Source organism: Protopterus annectens, chromosome 2.part2, assembly GCF_019279795.1.
Source record: "Protopterus annectens isolate FY-2018-M chromosome 2.part2, PAN1.0, whole genome shotgun sequence".
NCBI classification, from domain to species: Eukaryota; Metazoa; Chordata; order Ceratodontiformes; family Protopteridae; genus Protopterus; species Protopterus annectens.
Genome location: NC_056730.1, coordinates 697041555 through 697060813, shown reverse-complemented (window position 1 = coordinate 697060813; position 19259 = coordinate 697041555). Strand labels below are relative to the sequence as shown.

General features: G+C 39.0%; 1 protein-coding gene across 1 annotated transcript in view; it reads left to right on the top strand.

Moving 5' to 3' along the window:
• Positions 1–420: 420 nt before the first annotated feature.
• The window catches only part of LOC122795769 (transmembrane protein 127-like), a 369642-nt gene continuing 350803 nt past the window's right edge, over positions 421–19259 (top strand). Inside the window, exon 1 of the mRNA XM_044064092.1 lies at positions 421–895. Coding sequence (XP_043920027.1) covers positions 718–895 — 178 coding nt within the window. The 5' untranslated portion in view covers positions 421–717. The remainder of the gene's footprint in view (positions 896–19259) is intronic.

The window sequence follows — 19259 nt, the reverse complement described above, 5'->3', positions numbered from 1 at the left end:
ACAGAGCTAAAACTTGAGTCAAAATCAGGTACAATAGAGAGGTATGCTGTTTCTGTGTAGTAGACCGCTTCTAAAAACCACATGTGATGAACGGGATTCAGAAAATTATATGAAAAGCTAAATCAAGCCTCAAAACTGGGACGTATGTCGGGCCTAAAGTAGGTATTCTGCTCACAGGTACTCCCGACAAAAGTAATCCTAGACGAAAATCAAACGACCAATTCCCGCAGAAGGGGGGTGGTTAAATGATTTATTAGTTGAAATTAAAATAACCAGAAACCCCCAAACAAACAAATTAACGTGTGAATTGACGTTAACCTGTTATCCTTGTACTTCATGCCTTAAATGAGCATGTAGTTTCAACTATAATTCCTCCTCCGCCAGGTACTTCGGCTTAAACTAGTAACAACCTTTTTTATTACTGTTGTTTTTTACGGGCTTGTGACGTAAGTGGGAGGATCTTTGGCAAAGCGACCAGGAAGAAAACTATTCCTTAGGGTAGAGAAAGAAAAAGCCTGAGATAGCATGTTGGTAGTATTAGATCTTTGGTATTGCTTTACGTAGTGGAATTGTAGCAACTCTCAATCGACGTTATTATCTGTAGAACTGGAGTACTGAAGCAATGCTGAAGTATGCAGTGACTTCCTTTATAGCGGCAACAACTTACTGAATCAAAAGTCACGATTATTAAATTAGTTTGTTGGTACCTAGTGTGTTATGGAGAGGAACCTTCCCGCTGCTGTGACACAGTGCTTTTCCGTTGTCATTCTGTGCACTTCTGTAGCAGACCCTAATTGGATCACGGTTCGCAATGGGACGAGAGATGAAGAGGACTACCAAATATTTGGGGTGACATATGTCGTCCACCTTAATTGGAATGTAACGGGAAACCCAGGTAAACATCTGTATGAATTTCTGGGATGTCCTTCGTCTTTACTGTACTGCAAATTTTTGCAACGCACGAGTGAAATCACCATTTGCACGCGTTTTCCCTGGTTTACTTCTCGACTGTACAGAATTTTGCTTAAAGTCCAAATGTTTGCCAAATATTTTTGGTACTTCATCAAAACATTTGTGGTTTTAAGATGTTTCCTTTATTGTCATTGTACGAGTACAACGAAATTTATAACATTCACATGTAAATTACATGATGTAATGAACATGAGTAAATAAGGGAATACAATACTAAACAAAACAATATAATGCAGTGCAGTAAACAGCTAAGTTATTGTACATAAGAGGAATAAGATAAGGTGCACAGGAATGTAAACATATACCTTATAGCAAATAGCTATTATCTGTACTCAATGTGAGTAGCATTTTTCAGTTCACCTATGGCTTTGGGGTAGAAACTGTTCTTATGTCTGTCTGTCCGCGATGGATTGGACCTGAACTGTGTGCCAAAAGGCAGTTGCTTTAACAGGTGATGTCTAGCGTGAGAAGGGTCTTACAAGATGTGGGTTGTCTTGCTGAGACAGCAAAAAGCAGGGCAACTGACTAAAACCCTGTCACTATACTCTGTATCGTATAGACTTCTTAGGGGAGACTTATGCCTGGCCTACAGAGCAACCCAAGACCTGAACTTAATGAACTTGCTGAATATCCGTAAATCAAATGGGTCTAGGACTACCCTTTCCAGGGACTTAAATATGGCTTATGACTTAAATTGGACATACTGAATTTATCTCCTGATGTCTGCCACTTCTTTGGAACAGGCTACCAATTCATGTGAAACAGAGCACCTCTATGACACTGTTCTAGAGGAGCCTGGTTGAGTGGATGGGGCACTATAAATTCTTACTGGGGATAACCCGCACAACTCTCCTGGACAGGGGCACTATAAATTCTTACTGGGGATAACCCACACAACTCTCCTGGACAGGGGCAGTCATTACTAAATGCAATCTTGGGTATTAACTAGTATCTGTATGGTATTTCATTGGGTTGAAACTGCTAGGCTTAGAATGATCTCTGGTTCGATAGCCTGGTATGATTCTATGATAAAGCTGAAGAGTTCCTCCAAAGAGGACAGTGAGCAGCTAATGATTTTCTGGGTGGGGTTAATGATCCTTTGAAGGCCATTACTGTCTGTTGGCGTGCTGTTGGCATAGCACGTGGAAATGCAGTATGTCAGCACACTTTCAATAAAACAGTGGTAAAAGACACCAGCAGGTTGTTTTTAATGGAGTCTCCGCTGTGCTTCTTCACTGCCTCCATGGTGTTTATAGACCAAGAGAGATCTTCTTTCACATGTACATCTAGAAACTTGAAGGCAGGAATCCTTTCCACGCAGTCTCCATTGACATATATAAGTTTGTGATCTGTGTTGTGCCTCCAGAAATCTGTGATGAGTTCTTTTATTTTGGGAGAGTTCAGGGCAAGTTTGTTCTCAGAACACCATGCAGCCAGTCTTTGAACTCCATCTCTATATGCTGTTTCGTCTTTTCCTGAAATAAGTCCAACTACTGTTGTGTTAGCTTAATGATGGTATTAGTAGAATGAGATGGAACACAGTCGTGACTGTAAAGAGTATACAGAAGGGAGCTCAGCACACAGCTTTGTGGGACACCAGTGTTTAGCCTGAGAATGGAGGTGAGGTATGGACCTTGTCTAACCATCTGAGAATGGTTAATCAAAAAGTCTTTAATCCAATGGCAGGTAGGTTCTGAAAGTCCTAGGCCAGTGAGTTTAGTGACCAGTCTATTTGGGATAACTTTGTTAAAAGCTGAATTAATGTCTACAAAGAGCATCCTCACGTAGCTCCCATGCTGCTCAAGATGACAAAGTGCAATGTGTAAAGCAGTGGAGATGACCTCTCCGTAGACATATTTGGTTTGGAAGCGTACTGGTGTATCCGAGATAACTGGAGACTGTCCCTGATGTGTTGAAGAGCCAGCTGTTCAAAACACTTCATGATGACTGGAGTAAGTGCCCCTGCATGGTAGTCATTGAGACTACGGATGACAGGTTTCTTTAGCAGTGGAATGCTCATATTTGACTTCAGAGAAGGTAGAATAGCAGACTTGGACAGAGACAGTTTGAAGATCTTTGTGAAGACCCCACAGAGCTGTTCCATGCATACTTTCAGCACCCATCCCATCACTCCATCAGGGCAAGCAGCCTTTCTTGGATTAACCACTTTGAGCACACGTCTTGCATCATGCTCTTGTACTGTGAAGATATGGTTGTAGGAGGCTGGTATAGGTGACTTGAGACTGCTGTGGCCTGTCTGCTTTTGCCTAGGCGTGACTGTCTCTGCTTGTTTCCACCGCAAAACAAGCAAAGAAATAATTAAGTTCCTCTGCCATTGGGGCATCTCCTTCAACAGCCATATAGTTACTGGTTTTATGATTGATAATGTGCTGAATAGCATGCCATAGTCGTCGTGGGTCCTTGTTGGTGAAGTGGTCATCTGTCTTCCTTTTATAGGCCGCATTAGCCTCTCTAATGGCTTTCTGTAGGTTGGCTGTAGCCACACTGTAAAGGACTCTGTTGCCAGACCTGAAAGCTGTATGGCAGTGAGTGAGAAGAGATTTGACTTCTTCGTCATCCAGGGCTTCTGATTAGGATACACACAAATGTGCTTGCTGACAGTAACATTGTCAACACAGGTTTTTATGTGCAGAGCACCGTTGATGTGTACTCTTTGGGATCGTAATCCTCAAAAATGTCCCAGTTAGGTCTGTCAAAGCAATCCTGTAGCTATGAGAGTACACTTTCTAGACATATTTTAACAATCTTTGTGGTAATCTAGTCTTTTCTCATAACAGGAGTGTATGCCGGAGTCAGGAGTATGGACAAATGGTCTAACTAGCGTAGATGAGGCAGCTGTTTTGCCCTGTAGCCATCCTTGATATTTGAGTAGGCCTTGTCCAGTGTATGTTTTTTCCCTGGTTGTACATTTAATGTGTTGATGAAATTTGGGGAGAACTGACTTTGTCTGTCTGATTGAAATCACCAGCTATGATAGGAACAGTTTCAGGATGGATATTTTGTTGCAAGTTAATGCTGTCAAATAAGTGACCTAGAGCTATGCAAGCCTTAGCATCTGGTGGAATGTAAACCTCTGTAACTTTGACAACTACATTCATTAAATAATGACAGACACTTCATTGTTGTCAGATTTCATACCCTTCAGAAAATGTGTGTTAATACAGAATTTTATTTAGGTCTGGTTACAGGGTAGAGCGCTGACCAATTGCAGGTTCAGCCTGGGACAGTAAATTCCACAATGGCAGAGCGGAGGCAATAATTCAAATGCTGCTACAAAATACCTACATTGTTTTAGATGTATGGTAATATGTCACATTTAATCCAAGGAGACAATTAACTAACAGACTGTTTATATTCAATTTTAAACATCTTTTAAACTATTTTATATAAAAAAAGCCATCATGTGGAACATAGTTAAATATTTATAATATTTTTTAAAAATATTTATTGTGCATCAGTACAGGCTCTGTGAATCCCAAAACATTTGGGAATAACAATATGGTATATTTACGCATGGGTTATTCCCATATAGTCAGTTACTGACATTTGTAACTAACTACATTTGTTATTTCCAACAATTCTAAATACTCTTTTGTACTGGTTGGTTATACTACATTATGCTACTTTTAACGAGTATTAAAATGATTACAGCAGAATTTGCACATATGGCACTAAAACAGAAGAAATTGCACATCACTCAATGATTTTTTAAAAAAAACAAAGTGGTTTTACCTTAAGAAAGTTTTTGCATAATTAATGAAGTTAATTGAATTAAGTAAATGTATATAAATGGCAATTCATGCAGTGGTGATTGTACTTGACAAAGCTCGGTAGGAACCGAGTGAAAGCGCTTGTGTTAAAACGTTGTGTTTTACGTGTCTTGGTGGAATAAAAGTTCGTATTTTGTAGCAGCATTTGAATTATTGCCTCCGCTCTGCCATTGTGGAATTTACTGTTTCGTGCTTTGGGTGCTACTGATTCCTTTTCTAGGTTCAGCCTGGGAACATACAAGTAACAACAGTAAGTTAAAAACAGAGAATATAATTACATAATGCCACACACCCGTGCATATTTATAAAGAAGAGTATGTACAACGGAGATAAATTACGACTGTACAATGTGTAATAGTGATCTAAATGGAATGTAAAATCTGTCATTGATTTTGGGTTTTTGAGCCCCTCTTTATTTATGGATTTGTCCCTAATTCTTGAAGTAACAGATTGAGAGGTTTTATATATGCTGGTGTCATATTCTTTAAATATAATAAATAATGTTCAGTGTTGTCAAGTCCTAAAATTGAAAACTACTACTCAACTTTTCTTCAGAGTTATTAATGCATTTTTAGACTTCAAGCTGAATATGGAAAGCAGCTGAATGAATGTGCATTACTATACATGTTTGTTTTAAAATACCGTTGAGCAGTGACACACAGACAAAAGAGTGTTTATCATTTTTATGTAACAGTGTTGAATTCTCTAGCTTTTTTTTTTGTTACTAGAGTGACTTTTCTACGGAACATGCATGTTTTCTATCTATCTATCTATCTATCTATCTATCTATCTATTTTTACTAGAGTGACTTTTCTATGGGACATGCATGTTTTCTATCTAGGGCATATTATTTCCTTCCACATTACAAAGCCATGTTGAGAGATGAATATGCAACCTTGTAAATGTAGAAAGCACAAATGGCCAGCACCAAGGAGGAATCCAAACTTTTTATTTATTTAAACATGAAGCAGACCGGTTTCGGTCCTGAAGACCTTTGTCAATGCAAAAAACAAAGAAATGCATTAATAACATCCTTTTTAAAAAAATATTCCTTAATTTTTCTACCAATCAGAACAAAAAAGTTATCACGTAAGTGTAATAAACACACCCACAGTAAAATGTGTATACAATACAGCCACATAAAGAATATATTCAATATAGCCATATAAAAAACTGTCAAATGCAGGATATATAAACATATTTGAGAAACCAGAAATAAAAAATAAATAAAAAGCTGAAGAAAGAGAAAACCATGCTAAGAAGTTATGTAGAGCCCAATGTAATAAACCATCTATAACAGAGACCTATATTTAAACAGATCTAGGATGTTTGCTCAAATGAACAAACTTCCGAATCCATAACCACTGAACACACTTTAACGAAAGCGCTTTTATCGAAAAAAAATAAAGCATGTTACTAAAAAAAAACACACTACATTAGCGTTTTAGCAGGGGGGCTTTGTCCCCCCCTGCACCCCACCACCCATACTTTAATATTCTCCCTCCGATACTGCACTACAGTGGGGAAAAGGGAATTTTCCCTTGTCCACGCCATAGTATGGCCTCGGCAACTGGCATACTTATGCGAAAGTGCTTCTTCAGTGAAAAGCACTTTCACGTAAATATGCCCAGCCGTTTGGGTTTCAGACATTTGCTCATTTGAGCAAACATCCTAGACCCATTTAAACATACTACACTAATCCTCAGTACTATATTTAATGTATACCTTTATAGGTGGTCATTGAGTCCAGGTGGAAACAACCCCCCCCCCCCAAACGAATGATCCATGACCTTTCTTTTTTATTAAGATATGCATGCCATTTCTTCTTATCAATGATGGTAAAATGAAACCTAGCTGTTTTGTGAACCACTGTATAGTTTATATAAGGCATTTGTAATAACCGTATTTTTGATATTGCTCAAATGTTCTGAAATCCATAATTTGAGACCTTATAAACTGCTCATAATTTGTATGTTTTGAGTGTACCTATAGCCTGCAGTGGACTATTTTCTAGTCCAAAACAGGTTCCATTTCTCATGGCCCTTGCCTGTTAAGAAAGTTTCCAAGTTTTTCTGTGACCATGAATAGGATAAAGCGAATACTGGAAAACATGTGGTGTGTGGTATTTTTTCTCCATATAATGTAAATACCTTTTGAAATGTAATATGGGCAATCCACATTGACAGTGGGATGTTACCAAATGCAGCTTCTCAGATTATATTTATTTAGATAATCTTCTGCCTGAGAGGGCAAGTGGTTGAATGTCTACTCCCCAATGAAGCTGAGGCTTCTTCATATGTATGCATCTCTGCTCTGACAGGCAGAGGTACAAGTAATTCAAGCCTACAAAGTAATCATTTCATCCGGCCTGTTTATCTTTAATAGGGCCAGTCATCAAGCGTTTTCACATTTCAGATGTTGAGTAGCTAAGAGGATAGTCCAGTTTTATAAATTAGCTACTATATGTATTGTTTTGTTGCTGAAATCTCTTCCTTTTGGCTGATATTTTCTGTGGTACACCTGTGAATGAATGAATGGAATTCTTACTGGACGATGTGTGAAGTAAGAAGAGTGTGTCTTTGTTTAAAATTGTACGGTCTTGTTTAGATTTCCTTTGTGTAATGTAGTTGTTGATGTACACACACACACACAAAATACATATTTGTGTGTGTATACATATATAAAAATTCATTCTTTATACTATATTATAAATTACATAACATGATAAAGGTCTGATGTTTAGTCAGTGTGCTGTCTAATTTTAGACCTGGAGGTGTAATATTATTCTGTTACTATTACAGTAAACATTAGAGCTTGATTTATTAAGCCTTCTGTGCCCTCACACTTTGGAGTTTTAGGTGTTGTGTAAGCTTGTGGCTTCTTTTCCGATGTGCTTGCTGGGGAACTGTAGATGCTCTGGTTGTTTTCCCTTTGTTGCTGTTTGCTGCTTTGCTTTCAAAACAGATATATTTTCTGCCTTTATGCTGTGCTTCCATTAGCAGTTATTACATAACAGAATGTTTTGGACTTCTTTGAGGCTTGTAATTTGTCTAAGCGGACCTCAGATGACATCTGATGTTTATTGTCTTTGAAATGTAAGAGATCTTTTTGTAGGTGTAACCACTAGGGCCCTTATAAACTTGGCCATGCAACTCAGATGTTACCCACAACTTGATTTATATAGGGGTGGTTTACTGACTGCTTCTGTCCATCAGAGATATAGGGGCCAGATAACTTTCCAATTACTGAACTACTGGGTCAACTCTTAGAGGTTTATTGTCAACATGGTAGTTCCCTGGAGTAGATGAATTCCCAAAGGATATAGTAATGTATTTTCTGACATTTCGTTTCAAGCCAAGATTTTGGCACCATTTTTTTACTTAGCTTCTTGCAGGACAGCTAAGTCATCTGGAGATTCAGTGGCTGCTTGTAGTCATTTGCAAACCTGGTCAGCCAGAGCCCTTTAGTATTGAGTTTTACTTCAGAAAAATAAATGCCAAACAGAAAATGCCCCAGTACAGAACTCTGGGGGACTATTGGTAACTGGGATGTTTGTGTTATAAAGGATTTTATGTCTAGTTCCGAAAGTTTGTTGATAATGCCCTAGTGGGCTATTGTGTCATATGCTTTAGCCAGATTTAGGTAGGCAGTTTGCACTGCTTAACCCTCATCCATTGCAATAATGACCTTTTCAGAGAAGTCTACCAGGTTCCATAAGCATGACATTCCTTTGACATAGGCAAACTTAGATGGATCCAGTGTCTGAAGGTCTCCTTTGTCTTAGTTGATAATTTTCATGATAATTCTTTCCATGGCTTTGCAAATAAGACTAGTCAGACTAATGGATCTGTAGTGTTCAAGATCTGTTGATGGTCATTGTTTAATGAAGGTGGTGGTGACGGTCTCAATCCTCCATTCTCGTGTCACGAAGCCTGTTTTAAAACTATATTTAAATAGTGACTCCCTCCATGCTCAGGGAGGGCAGCACAAGATAGACTGAGGGAGAATTTGAGGCTGACCTTCCAATTATCTGTCTTTACTTGAAATTGGCAAAGGTGTTGCTCTGCTCAGTTTGTAGTAGAACATTGTTTCAGAAGCAAGGAGATACTTTAGGACATGAAACTGCCATTCCAGCATGTCTTATTTGTTGATGAAGGTTGAGTTCCTTTAACTGGATATTGGAGGAACCATTTATTATCAAAAATAATAGGAGGACAAGGAGGTTGTGATCTTTCATTACCTTTACTGTCACTAATTCTGCTGAATGAATGGCATGATTTTAATAAAATTACAGCCGTAGTACATAACTCTGCCTTTAGATTAGACAATTTTAATAGGATTTGGCTCACTACTGTAGTACTTGAATGACTGGCCAACTTTTAGTATATTTTGCTGCTATGTGCAGTTTGAGTCATTGCTGTTAAACTTTGCTTACCTTTTGTTCAACAGTTAACACTTAAACTTACTCATCCTACTTTATATTTTATAGTCCCGTGTGTGTGTCATTTTTTATATCGTCTTGGATTATTTTGTAAATAGCTGTTAATACTGGCATTAAGAAATAAAAGCTTATTGTGATTTCATATACTGTATACCACATACGTTTCTGATTGTTTGTTTGATGTTTTAGAACTTTCCTTCCCAGCTTTGCAATGAAAATAGGATCTTAGCAATGACTGTTCCAGCAGTATGACTGGAACAAAATAAGTAGTTACAGGACCATAGTATAATTGAACAACACAAGGAAGGTCAAGAAACTAGTGTAGGAGTTAGGGACCGTAGTCCTGACCAATTTCCATCAACATGCATACACCGAGGGCAGATCTGTCAAAACCTATAACCAGTTGTTCTATACTAATGTTATCACAGCCACGGAATCAAATAATTCATACTAATGTCTGTTTTGACTTCTGTGTGGTACATGAGAGAGTAAATCACGAGTTGCTAATGGCAATGTAAAAATATTTGCAATAATAGGTGGAGAGCAGCATGCCTAGAAAATAGAAGGTGGCAGCTTGATAAGTCCTGTCATGACAATATTGTAGGATAATGCAGTGTGGTCCAACAGGGATCAGTTCCAGGGACTTAGTTGTTCAGAATGTACATATCCATCCATAACCCCATTTTTACACAGGGGGTCAGGATATAACAGTGACCATCTATAGCCAGATTTTTACACTGTATGTGAAACATACTATGGATATAAAAAGTGTACACACCCCTTTTAAAATGCCAGGTTTTTGTGATATATAAAAATGAGACCACAGTAAATAATTTCAAAACTTTTCCCACCTTTAATGTGACCTATAACCTGTACAATTCAATTGAGAAACAAACAAATCTGCTGGGGGGGGGGGATATAAGAAAACATACAATAAGCTGGTTGCATAAGTGTGCACACCCTTAAACTAATACTTTGTTGAAGCACCTTTTGATTTAATTACAGCATTCAGTCTCCTTGAGTACACACCTGCCATCAATTAAAGAGACTAGATGCTTCATGTTGTCTCTGAAAATGTGGCCAGTACAATCATATCAGCAGGCTGTAAGTAAGTATTCTCTGTACACCTGATTTGATATAATTTTAATGCAGTAAAGCTGATTGCTTTCACTCACGTTAGCTAACCACATAAAAATAAACATCCACAGTGATGAATCGGAACTATAAGAATGGATTTATAACGAGTTGTTCACTTCATACATGTAATAACAGAGCAGGTGCTAAGAGAAGAGGTTCCAAAAGTTAAGTTTCTGACTCCCCAAGTACAACAATATGAAATGGTACTCCTGTTATGTACATATGAGAATTTCTTTTGTATTGTATTAAATTGAACTATTTTATGTTGAGCTACTACAACTGGTATGTTAATGGGTTTGTACTGTCTTAAGTTGTATGTCAATGGTTTTGTACTGTGTTAAGTTGATAAGTTGAGCTTTATTTTCCACTATATTATTATGTATATCTTGCTTTCATATACCATTATTAATCATACTGGAGTTTTTCTCCCCGGGGCCTCCTCTGAAAATGGACAGCCTCTCCAGTTGGACTCTCCCGGTAAACAAATGTAAAATAAATAAATAAAAATAAATGTCAGCTGTAAAACTGTGGCCAAATGGAGAGATGATACAATCAGCAAGCAAAGGAGAGTAGTATTGCAGGAATAGAACTCATCCTCAAAGCTTAGTACCACCACGATAGATGGGCCCTGTTTTTACATATCAGTGTCATCTTGATGACATTTTGTAGACTGTATTTTATATAGCATGTCTCATGAACATGATCTTTTTGCACTATTGTTATGGAGCATATCTCCCCGGGTCTTAGCTGAAAACTGGCTACTTGCCCAGCCGGACTCTACCTGGTTAACAAATGTAAAATAAATAAACAGAATTAGTTTAAAAAAATAAAAAAGACGGCAGAGTGCACAAGTACCACGATAAAGAAGTGCCCAATCTTGGTAGGTGCACTGGTGCTGGGACTGAAAAAATGACAGTCTAAAATCCTCAAGACATGGAAACATTCCTCCAATGGGGTTAGGCTAGACAAGGGGAAAAACATTATATAGGTCAAGAGATATTAGGCCATTTGGAAAAAGAAGTGACTGAGGAAGTGCAAAAATATGAAGAACAAATTCTAGAGATTTTTGAAAGGTATAAAAAAGAAACATGGACATGAGAAAGAAAGGGAGAGCTGATATGATAAAATATTTATGCAAAGGAGAAAGCCAAATTAATCAATACAAAAAAGCAGCTCCACAGATATTTGAGAAGAACTACAGGCAAAGGTACCCAGATATGAACATTTTCACAGTACCAAAAATAAGATCACAAAGGGGGAACATAAAGATTAGTAAAGTAGAAGTTAAACAAATAGAAGCTGAAGTTATAGAATATCTGCGAATTGAAGGATTTAGTGTAGAAAGTCTAACACAGGTTATGTGGCTGCATGGTGAAACAGAGAGTTCCCCAAGTAAGGAGAAACAGGAGGAGTAGGAGACATCTGAAGAAGAAATATGGACCTTTGAAAGAAAAAGAGATTTAATATGGTGCAATATTATGCAAAGAAAAAGCAAACATAATCAATTAAAAAAGTAGCACCAAAGATATTTTAAGAGAAATACAGGCAAAAGCATCTGGATATGGAAAATTTTACAATACAAAAAATAAGAAAACAAAGGGGGGGGGGTAGAAAAGTAATCAAGACTATTCATAGAAATTCATGTGATTTAACAGAAGTAAATAGGTTATATTACTGTGCAGCTAAATTAATAACAGATAAAGTCTTACCACAAAGAGAGCAGTAAGAGATAGCATTGGATTTCCCCCCTTTCCTATCATGGAATATCGAATAGAGACTAGTATAAAGCAACTAATACTAGAAGTGTCACTTTTAGAATAGTGCAGAAGAGGGAACAGAATAAACTAAAGATATCTATACAGGCCGAAAAGCTTAGAAGATATGCAGATAAATACAAAGGAAAAGTAGAAAATAAGCAATTCACTGGTGTCCCAAAAAGTTTGATAGAGCACTGGGAAACGAGGCAAAAGGAATACAAGCACCACCAAAAAAAAAGAAGAAATGGGCATATTTTGGATAACTGCATCTATGAAGATCCTGTGGAACATAAAGATGTTGAATGGATACAAGCAGTAAACAAAACGGTAAGATGTTCAAATGTACAGGATATGAAATGGGATGAAGTAATGACCAGACAAAATGAAACAAAATTAAAGAAAGCTCCTAATAGGAAAACCCTAGGCCCAGATACAGTACCTAACGTCTGGCTAAAAGTATTAACATCTTTATATGAAGATTTAGCCCTGAGTAAGAACTACTTGTATGCATACCCTGAACAGACGCCAACCTGGTTAACAGGAAAAATGATACCCCCCTTAACAGTGAACCTACAAGAAATTGTAAAAACTATAGACCATAACTTGCCTTCTGCAGCTGTATAAACTATACACTAGAATTGATGCCAACAGAGTTTATAGTCATTTAAAAGAAAACTCAAATCATGCCAGTAGAACAAATGGGTAACAGAATAAAGTCACTTGGAACAAATGGTCCTTTGTTGTTAAATAAAGTCATAATGGAGAATTGTAAAAAGGAGATGAATCTATGTATGCTATGGATAGACTACAAAAAAGCATCTGACAGTATCTCACATTCACTGATAAGAGTGCTTACAAATGTTTAAGATATACCTTACAATGATCGATTACATTACAGTGACCATAAAATGGTGACAAACCACTCTGCAGCTAAGCCATGATAAAGGACAGGATAAAGATGCTTGTATTTATCAGGCTGTGGATGGTATTTCATTACTGAAACAAAGTGGAAATTCCGTAAGATTCCAAGAGTAAGATTCGTTATTTCTTACACTTATTTCACTGAACTGCACTTCTGAAACGCTTATAATTGTGCTATACAGTTGATCTACTACATTTTGCACTGTTATAAAGCTTTTTTTACTGTTTCACTCATTTATGTACTGTTTTATACAGTTTTAACTGTATTTTTCATTGCTAGATACTGTTTCATTACTCTAATTGCATGTTTACTGAATAACTTAACTGTAAACTGCTTTTTCATACTGAGGGTTGTATTTTCTGTTTTTTAGTACTCTATACGAGCTTTTCTGTGCATTTTTGATTTTTTTGAGGTTTCTGTTTTCTAATCTAGTCTGTTTACAGTTAAAAGCATTCTCTAGAGTCTGCTTGCTCCTTGATCTGTTTAAAACTTTCATTTAGTAGCTACAGCTAGGAACTGTAATAGTGTGCATTACTACAATTGCATTTTTATTTAATTACTAAATTGTAAAGTGCTTTTTTATACTGAGACTTGTATTTTCTCTTTGTGAGTGTTCTTTCTATGCTTTTAAAGTGAGGTTTCTGTGTTCTGCTCAGGTGGCATAATCTTGATAGAGGCCTATTGTCTAGGCCTGGTAGTTTTGTTTGAGTTTCCTGTGTTTCTGGCAGACATTTTCTGCTGATAGTCTGTCTTCATTATTATTGAGAGTAACAAGGCCTCCTGACCTTCTGTAGTACATGTGATTGGGTAATAGCAGGGGCTGAGTAGTAATTTGATCTTCTAACTCTTCCATCCTTACTGGTATGTAAACCCTGTGTCTTGAAAAGGTTGTGCTTTTATTTATCAGGCTGTGGATGGTATTTCATTACTGAAACTAAGTGGAAATTCCTTAATATTCCAAGAGCAGGATAAGTTATTTCTTGCACTTATTTCACTGAACTGCACTGCAGAAACGTTTATAATTGTGCTATACAGTTGATCTACTACATTTCACACTGTTATAAAGCTTTTTTACTGTTACACTGCATTTATGTACTGTTTTATGCTTCTTTAACTGTATTTTACATTGCTAGATACTGTTTCATTACTCTAATTGCATGTTTACTGAATTACTTAACTGTAAACTGCTTTTTCATACTGAGAGTTGTATTTTCTGTTTGTGAGTGCTCTATCCGAGCTTTTCTGTGCATTTTTGATTTTTTGAGGTTTCTGTGTTCTAATCTAGTCTGTTTACAGTTAAAAGCATTCTCTGGAGCCTGCTTGCTCCTTGATCTGTTTAAAACTTTCATTTAGTGGCTACAGCTAGGAACTGTATTTTTTCTCGCCCACCCTCCCTAGGGTTGTGGTGTTCTTATACTTTGTGGCTTTGCAGTTGCCCACCCATACTGTATATTTGATCTGTGACACTCCTCCCAGTCTAGTGTCATTAGTTCATTCAATCTAATAGAGAACATTTGTGAAGGCCAACACACTCAGATCCTTAACCTTGAGTTAACTTCTGTTCCAGCTTTCTCCATTTCCACTTTACTGAAAAAAAAAAAAAAATACTGAAAAAAAATGCTAAGCTTGCTTCCCCCCTTTCCTGTGGCAGGTCTTGTCCAGATACGGATTTGCTGTGTTCAAGACTGTTTGTGAGCTCCTGAGCCCCCCCCCCCCCACTTAACTAGGGTTAAACTATTCCTGGTGCCATGAAGTCTGCTCTTCAAATTTTTCCTTGCAACTATCCAGCTTTTTAGTTTTAGCACTCATATCTGTTTCTTTGAGCTCAGCACTTGTTCAGAACTTGTTGTAAGCATTAAATAAGCTACAAATTATTACAGCACTCAACTTTCCTCACTTGTCTAGAGGAAAACAGTTTTAGTACTTAATAAATAAGCACATATCCAGGCATGTCTAAAGGTCAGCTCCCGGTGTTTTCTCCTGTCTACCTGATTACTCTGGGCATCTTGGGACAATGCAGCAATTGCCTCATGTACACAGACAAACCCACTCCTCCTATCACCCAACACTACGACTTGTGAGAGATGCACTTGTATAGCCAAACTGGAAGCAAAGCTCTCTTCACCGAAGACTGGACTAGACAGTCAAGAAGAGAAGGTAAACATTTGCACCGCACCACACTCATCACATAGTCCCTCAAAACCTACACCACCAAAACACACACACACAGAAGCACAAAACACACACCTACATGCGCAGAGGCTCTCAGTAAAAAATCTGCCCAAACAACCATGACAGCCAAAGCAGAAATGCAAGCAGCCTCCACCCCCCAGCACAACCCAAATGACATATAGCCCACATACTCAGTGTGCCAGTCAACTACAGCCCATAAGGCAAAATGTACCCAACACTCTAGTCATAGGTGAGGCTGTAGTCAGGCACACTGATGGTCCACTCACCAGGCTAAATAAGGAGAAAGTTACTGCCAGCTGCCTGTAGGGTGCCAGGATCCGCCACATAACACACACACTCAGGTCACTCCACAATAAGTACAAATTTGACTCTGTCATTGTCCATGTTGGTGTGAATGACCTGAGACGTACCTCCCTGGACTACATGAAAAGAGACATGGAGGAGCTCTCCAATCTTGTAGCCCAGGTAGGTATGACCCTAGACCTGAGTAGCATCCTGCCATCACCCAGAATGATACCACAGTACAAGGACAAAATGATTGACTTCAACAATTGGCTAAGCTTCTGGTGTCATTCTAAGGGAATCCAGTGTCTGTCTTCCTGGGATGCTTTGCCAGAGATGGCCTGCACCTGTTGCCCTTGGGATTCCGGATATTGGCAAAGGCTCTTGCCACCCCTGTAGTGCCTTTTTTAGGCAAGGTTCAAATGACAAATTCACCACCGTAACAGGTACAAGCAAGCAAAATCTGAGGGTAATACTACTCATTGCTAGAAGTCTAAACCCAAAATGCACTCACTCGAGGCACTCCTTAAAATGGAGAACATCGACGTCTGTGCAGTGACAGAGACCTGGTTCAAAGCTCCAGAGAGCACCCCTGCATTACCAGGCTATAATTCATACCACACCTTTCGGCCACCAAACCCGGACTGAAACACTAAAGGTGGAGGCATGTCCATATTCATTAAGGATATCCACACCTCCAAGCTAGTTGCTCAGCATAATGCATTCGAGATTATCCATGTTCAACTAACTCTGGGCAAAACCACAATCCAGATGGTTGCTTGCTACAGACCCCCACCATGCCCCAGGATTCCCACTCCTCTTTTCTTGATACACTGGAAAATATTAAGGTACAACTCAACACCCTAATAATGGGTGATTTCAACTACCCCACCATTAACTGGAAAACTACTCTTGTACCAACTCTTTTGCTTAACGTTTTCTAGAATTCAATTCCAACGCCTTGGATCAACTTATCCACACCCCCACCAGGGGCAGCAGTATCCTAGACCTGTTCATCACCAACATGGGCGACCGGTGTTCCACACCAGAGGTCAGCTCCTCGTTGGTCAGATCCGACCACAAGCTAATCATCCTAGACATCCCCATCCCGCTCCCCCCCCCCAATTAGGAAAACAACTGTAAAAAATTTCTCCAAAGCCAACTTCACTCTTCTTAAGACAGAAGTGGCAAACTTCACGACACCCATGCAGATGAACAATAGAGGTACAACTGCCGAATCCTACACAAATGCACTTTATAAGCACTTACACGAGTGCATTTATCATGCTATCCCTAACCGAACCAAGATGCTATCCTCCAAAAAAAGGAAGCCAATCTGGTGGTGTTCTGCCATAAATAAACTCTACAACAGAAGAAAGAAACTGTTGCAAAAAAGAGTAAAATCCCACAATTGGAGGAACTCCCTGGTCAGTTTCAGTAAGAAGCTGAGATCCCATAAAATCCTCCAAAGCTAGTTACGAAAACAAAATCGCCACTGATTCTAAAGACAACTACAAAGCATTCTATAGCTATGTCAAGAATCTCAGTGGCAACACTCAGATCTGCTCTGAGTTACAGCACAGTGACACTAAATATACAGAACCAACTGATATTGCCAACATCCTGGCAGATAGGTTCAGTGCTAACTTTACCCCCCTCTCACCCCCTAGAGGGCCCATCTCTATACCGGAAGAATGCAGAGTTCCTGTAATCACGGCTGCACAGGTAAAAAAACACACTCTCCAAAGCCAAGAACACAGCATCAATGGGACCTGACAATATCCCAGGCTGCGTTCTACATGAACTACAGAATGAATTGGCACCCTACCTAAGTACCATGTTCAATCATAGCCTCACCTCAGGCTTTGTGCCCACTGAATGGCACATGGTGATGGTTATCCCACTCCAAGAGGGAGTCACGACGGACCCTGGGAACTGTACCGCCCCATTAGCCTGATGAGCCTGGTCTGCAAGGCCATGGAACGTATCATCATGGAACTCATAAACAAAGACATTGGTAATCTCCAAACTCTGGACCCTACCCATTTCAGGTTTGTAAAAGGCAGATCATGTCTCCTAACCCTGATTGACTTCTTTGAAGCAGTCACCAAAGCCATAGATGAGGGTAAGTTGGTTCACACAGCTTATCTAGATCTCGCCAAGGCTTTCGACACCATCCCCCACTCTGGAATTATAGATAACTCACTAAACTAGTTATAAATCCCAATGTCACAAGATGGGTTGCCAACTGTCTCACGGACAGAACCCACACTGTGAAAGTAGCAGACTCTAAATCCAACTTCAGACCAGTGACAAGTGGAGTACCACAGGGTTCAGTCCTGGGTCCTCTCCTGTTTGGTATCTACTTCCCTGAAGTACAGGCTAACACAGAAGGTCTTTGGCTAACAAAGTTTGCAAATGACTGCAAACTAGGAGCCATAATCGAAACTCCTAATGATGTGGGCATACTACAAAAGGGCCTCACTGAGACAGATGCCTGGTGTCAAAGCCATGGCCTGAAGCTCAATGCCAGAAAGTGTATTGTCACCCCTTTGGTAAAAACTCTGTACCTATGAACTACCACATAAGTGGTAGTCTACTTAATGTCGAAAGTGTGATAAGAGACCTTGGGACACAGGTGGACAGTAGTCTCTCCTTTGATAATCACATTGCCACATTGGTCAGGAAATCCTTTTGCGTGGCTCACCTCCTCACAAAAGGTTTCTCATCCATAAAGAAAGAGGTTATTGTTCCCCTCTACTCATCACTCATTAGACCCATTATAGAGTACAATGCCCCTTTTGGTATGTACCTCATAAGACATCTACAACAACTGGAAAGGCCACAGAAATACCTCACAAAGAGGATTACTGGCCTCCAACAGATGCCCTACGCAGACCGTCTCAAAAAACTCCAGCTTTACTCCGTCACATATCACCTACTCAGAGGCGATCTCTGCCTAACATACACAGCTGTGTCAAACCCAGAGCTGTTGGACATGCTCCAGTTAAAGAAATCCTAATCTCTACACACTCTAGAGACCTAAACCTTGTCACCACAATAAACAGAACATGCTGCAGGGATAGATTCCTGTCCCAGAGACTTCCCATACTCTAGAACAGACTACCTGTCTATGTCAAACAGAGCTCTTCATTAGCACTCTTCAAGAAAAATCTTGATGATTGGATGGGAAATAGGAAATTCACCCCAGGGATCACGTCTGTGGGTCTGCTCGACAGGGGCACAGGAAAATAATTTTCTTGGGTGGTGAAAGCCAGTGTACCTTTTTGGCTAGGCTTATATAGGCCCTAGGGCTAATAGCCTAGTAACCTACCTATGAACCTATAAAAGCAGCTTTTAACTCGGAAAAGCTGCAGTATGTAGAATATTTCAGTCTAGGACAGGACTGTAATAGAAACAAACTCTCTGTTTGGTAATTAATGAAGGATTGGTAATAAAATATGAACAAATGCAAATAAAACTTAGTAAGGAATATTTTCGAAGATGAAAATCAATACTGAAAGCAGCCTTGACATCTAGGAACAAAGTCCAGACTATAAACCAGTTTGCTCTTCCTGTTCTAACTTAGTTTTGGGGTGATTGACTGGCCCCAAATGGTATTGGATCAGTTGGACAAGAAAACAAGAACAATGCTTTATGCTTATCAAATGATTTATTAAAGTCATTGTATACCCCGTTCAGAAGGACGTATGAGCCTCCTCGAAATTGATTGCATGTATAGATCTGCAGTCATAGCCCTGCAT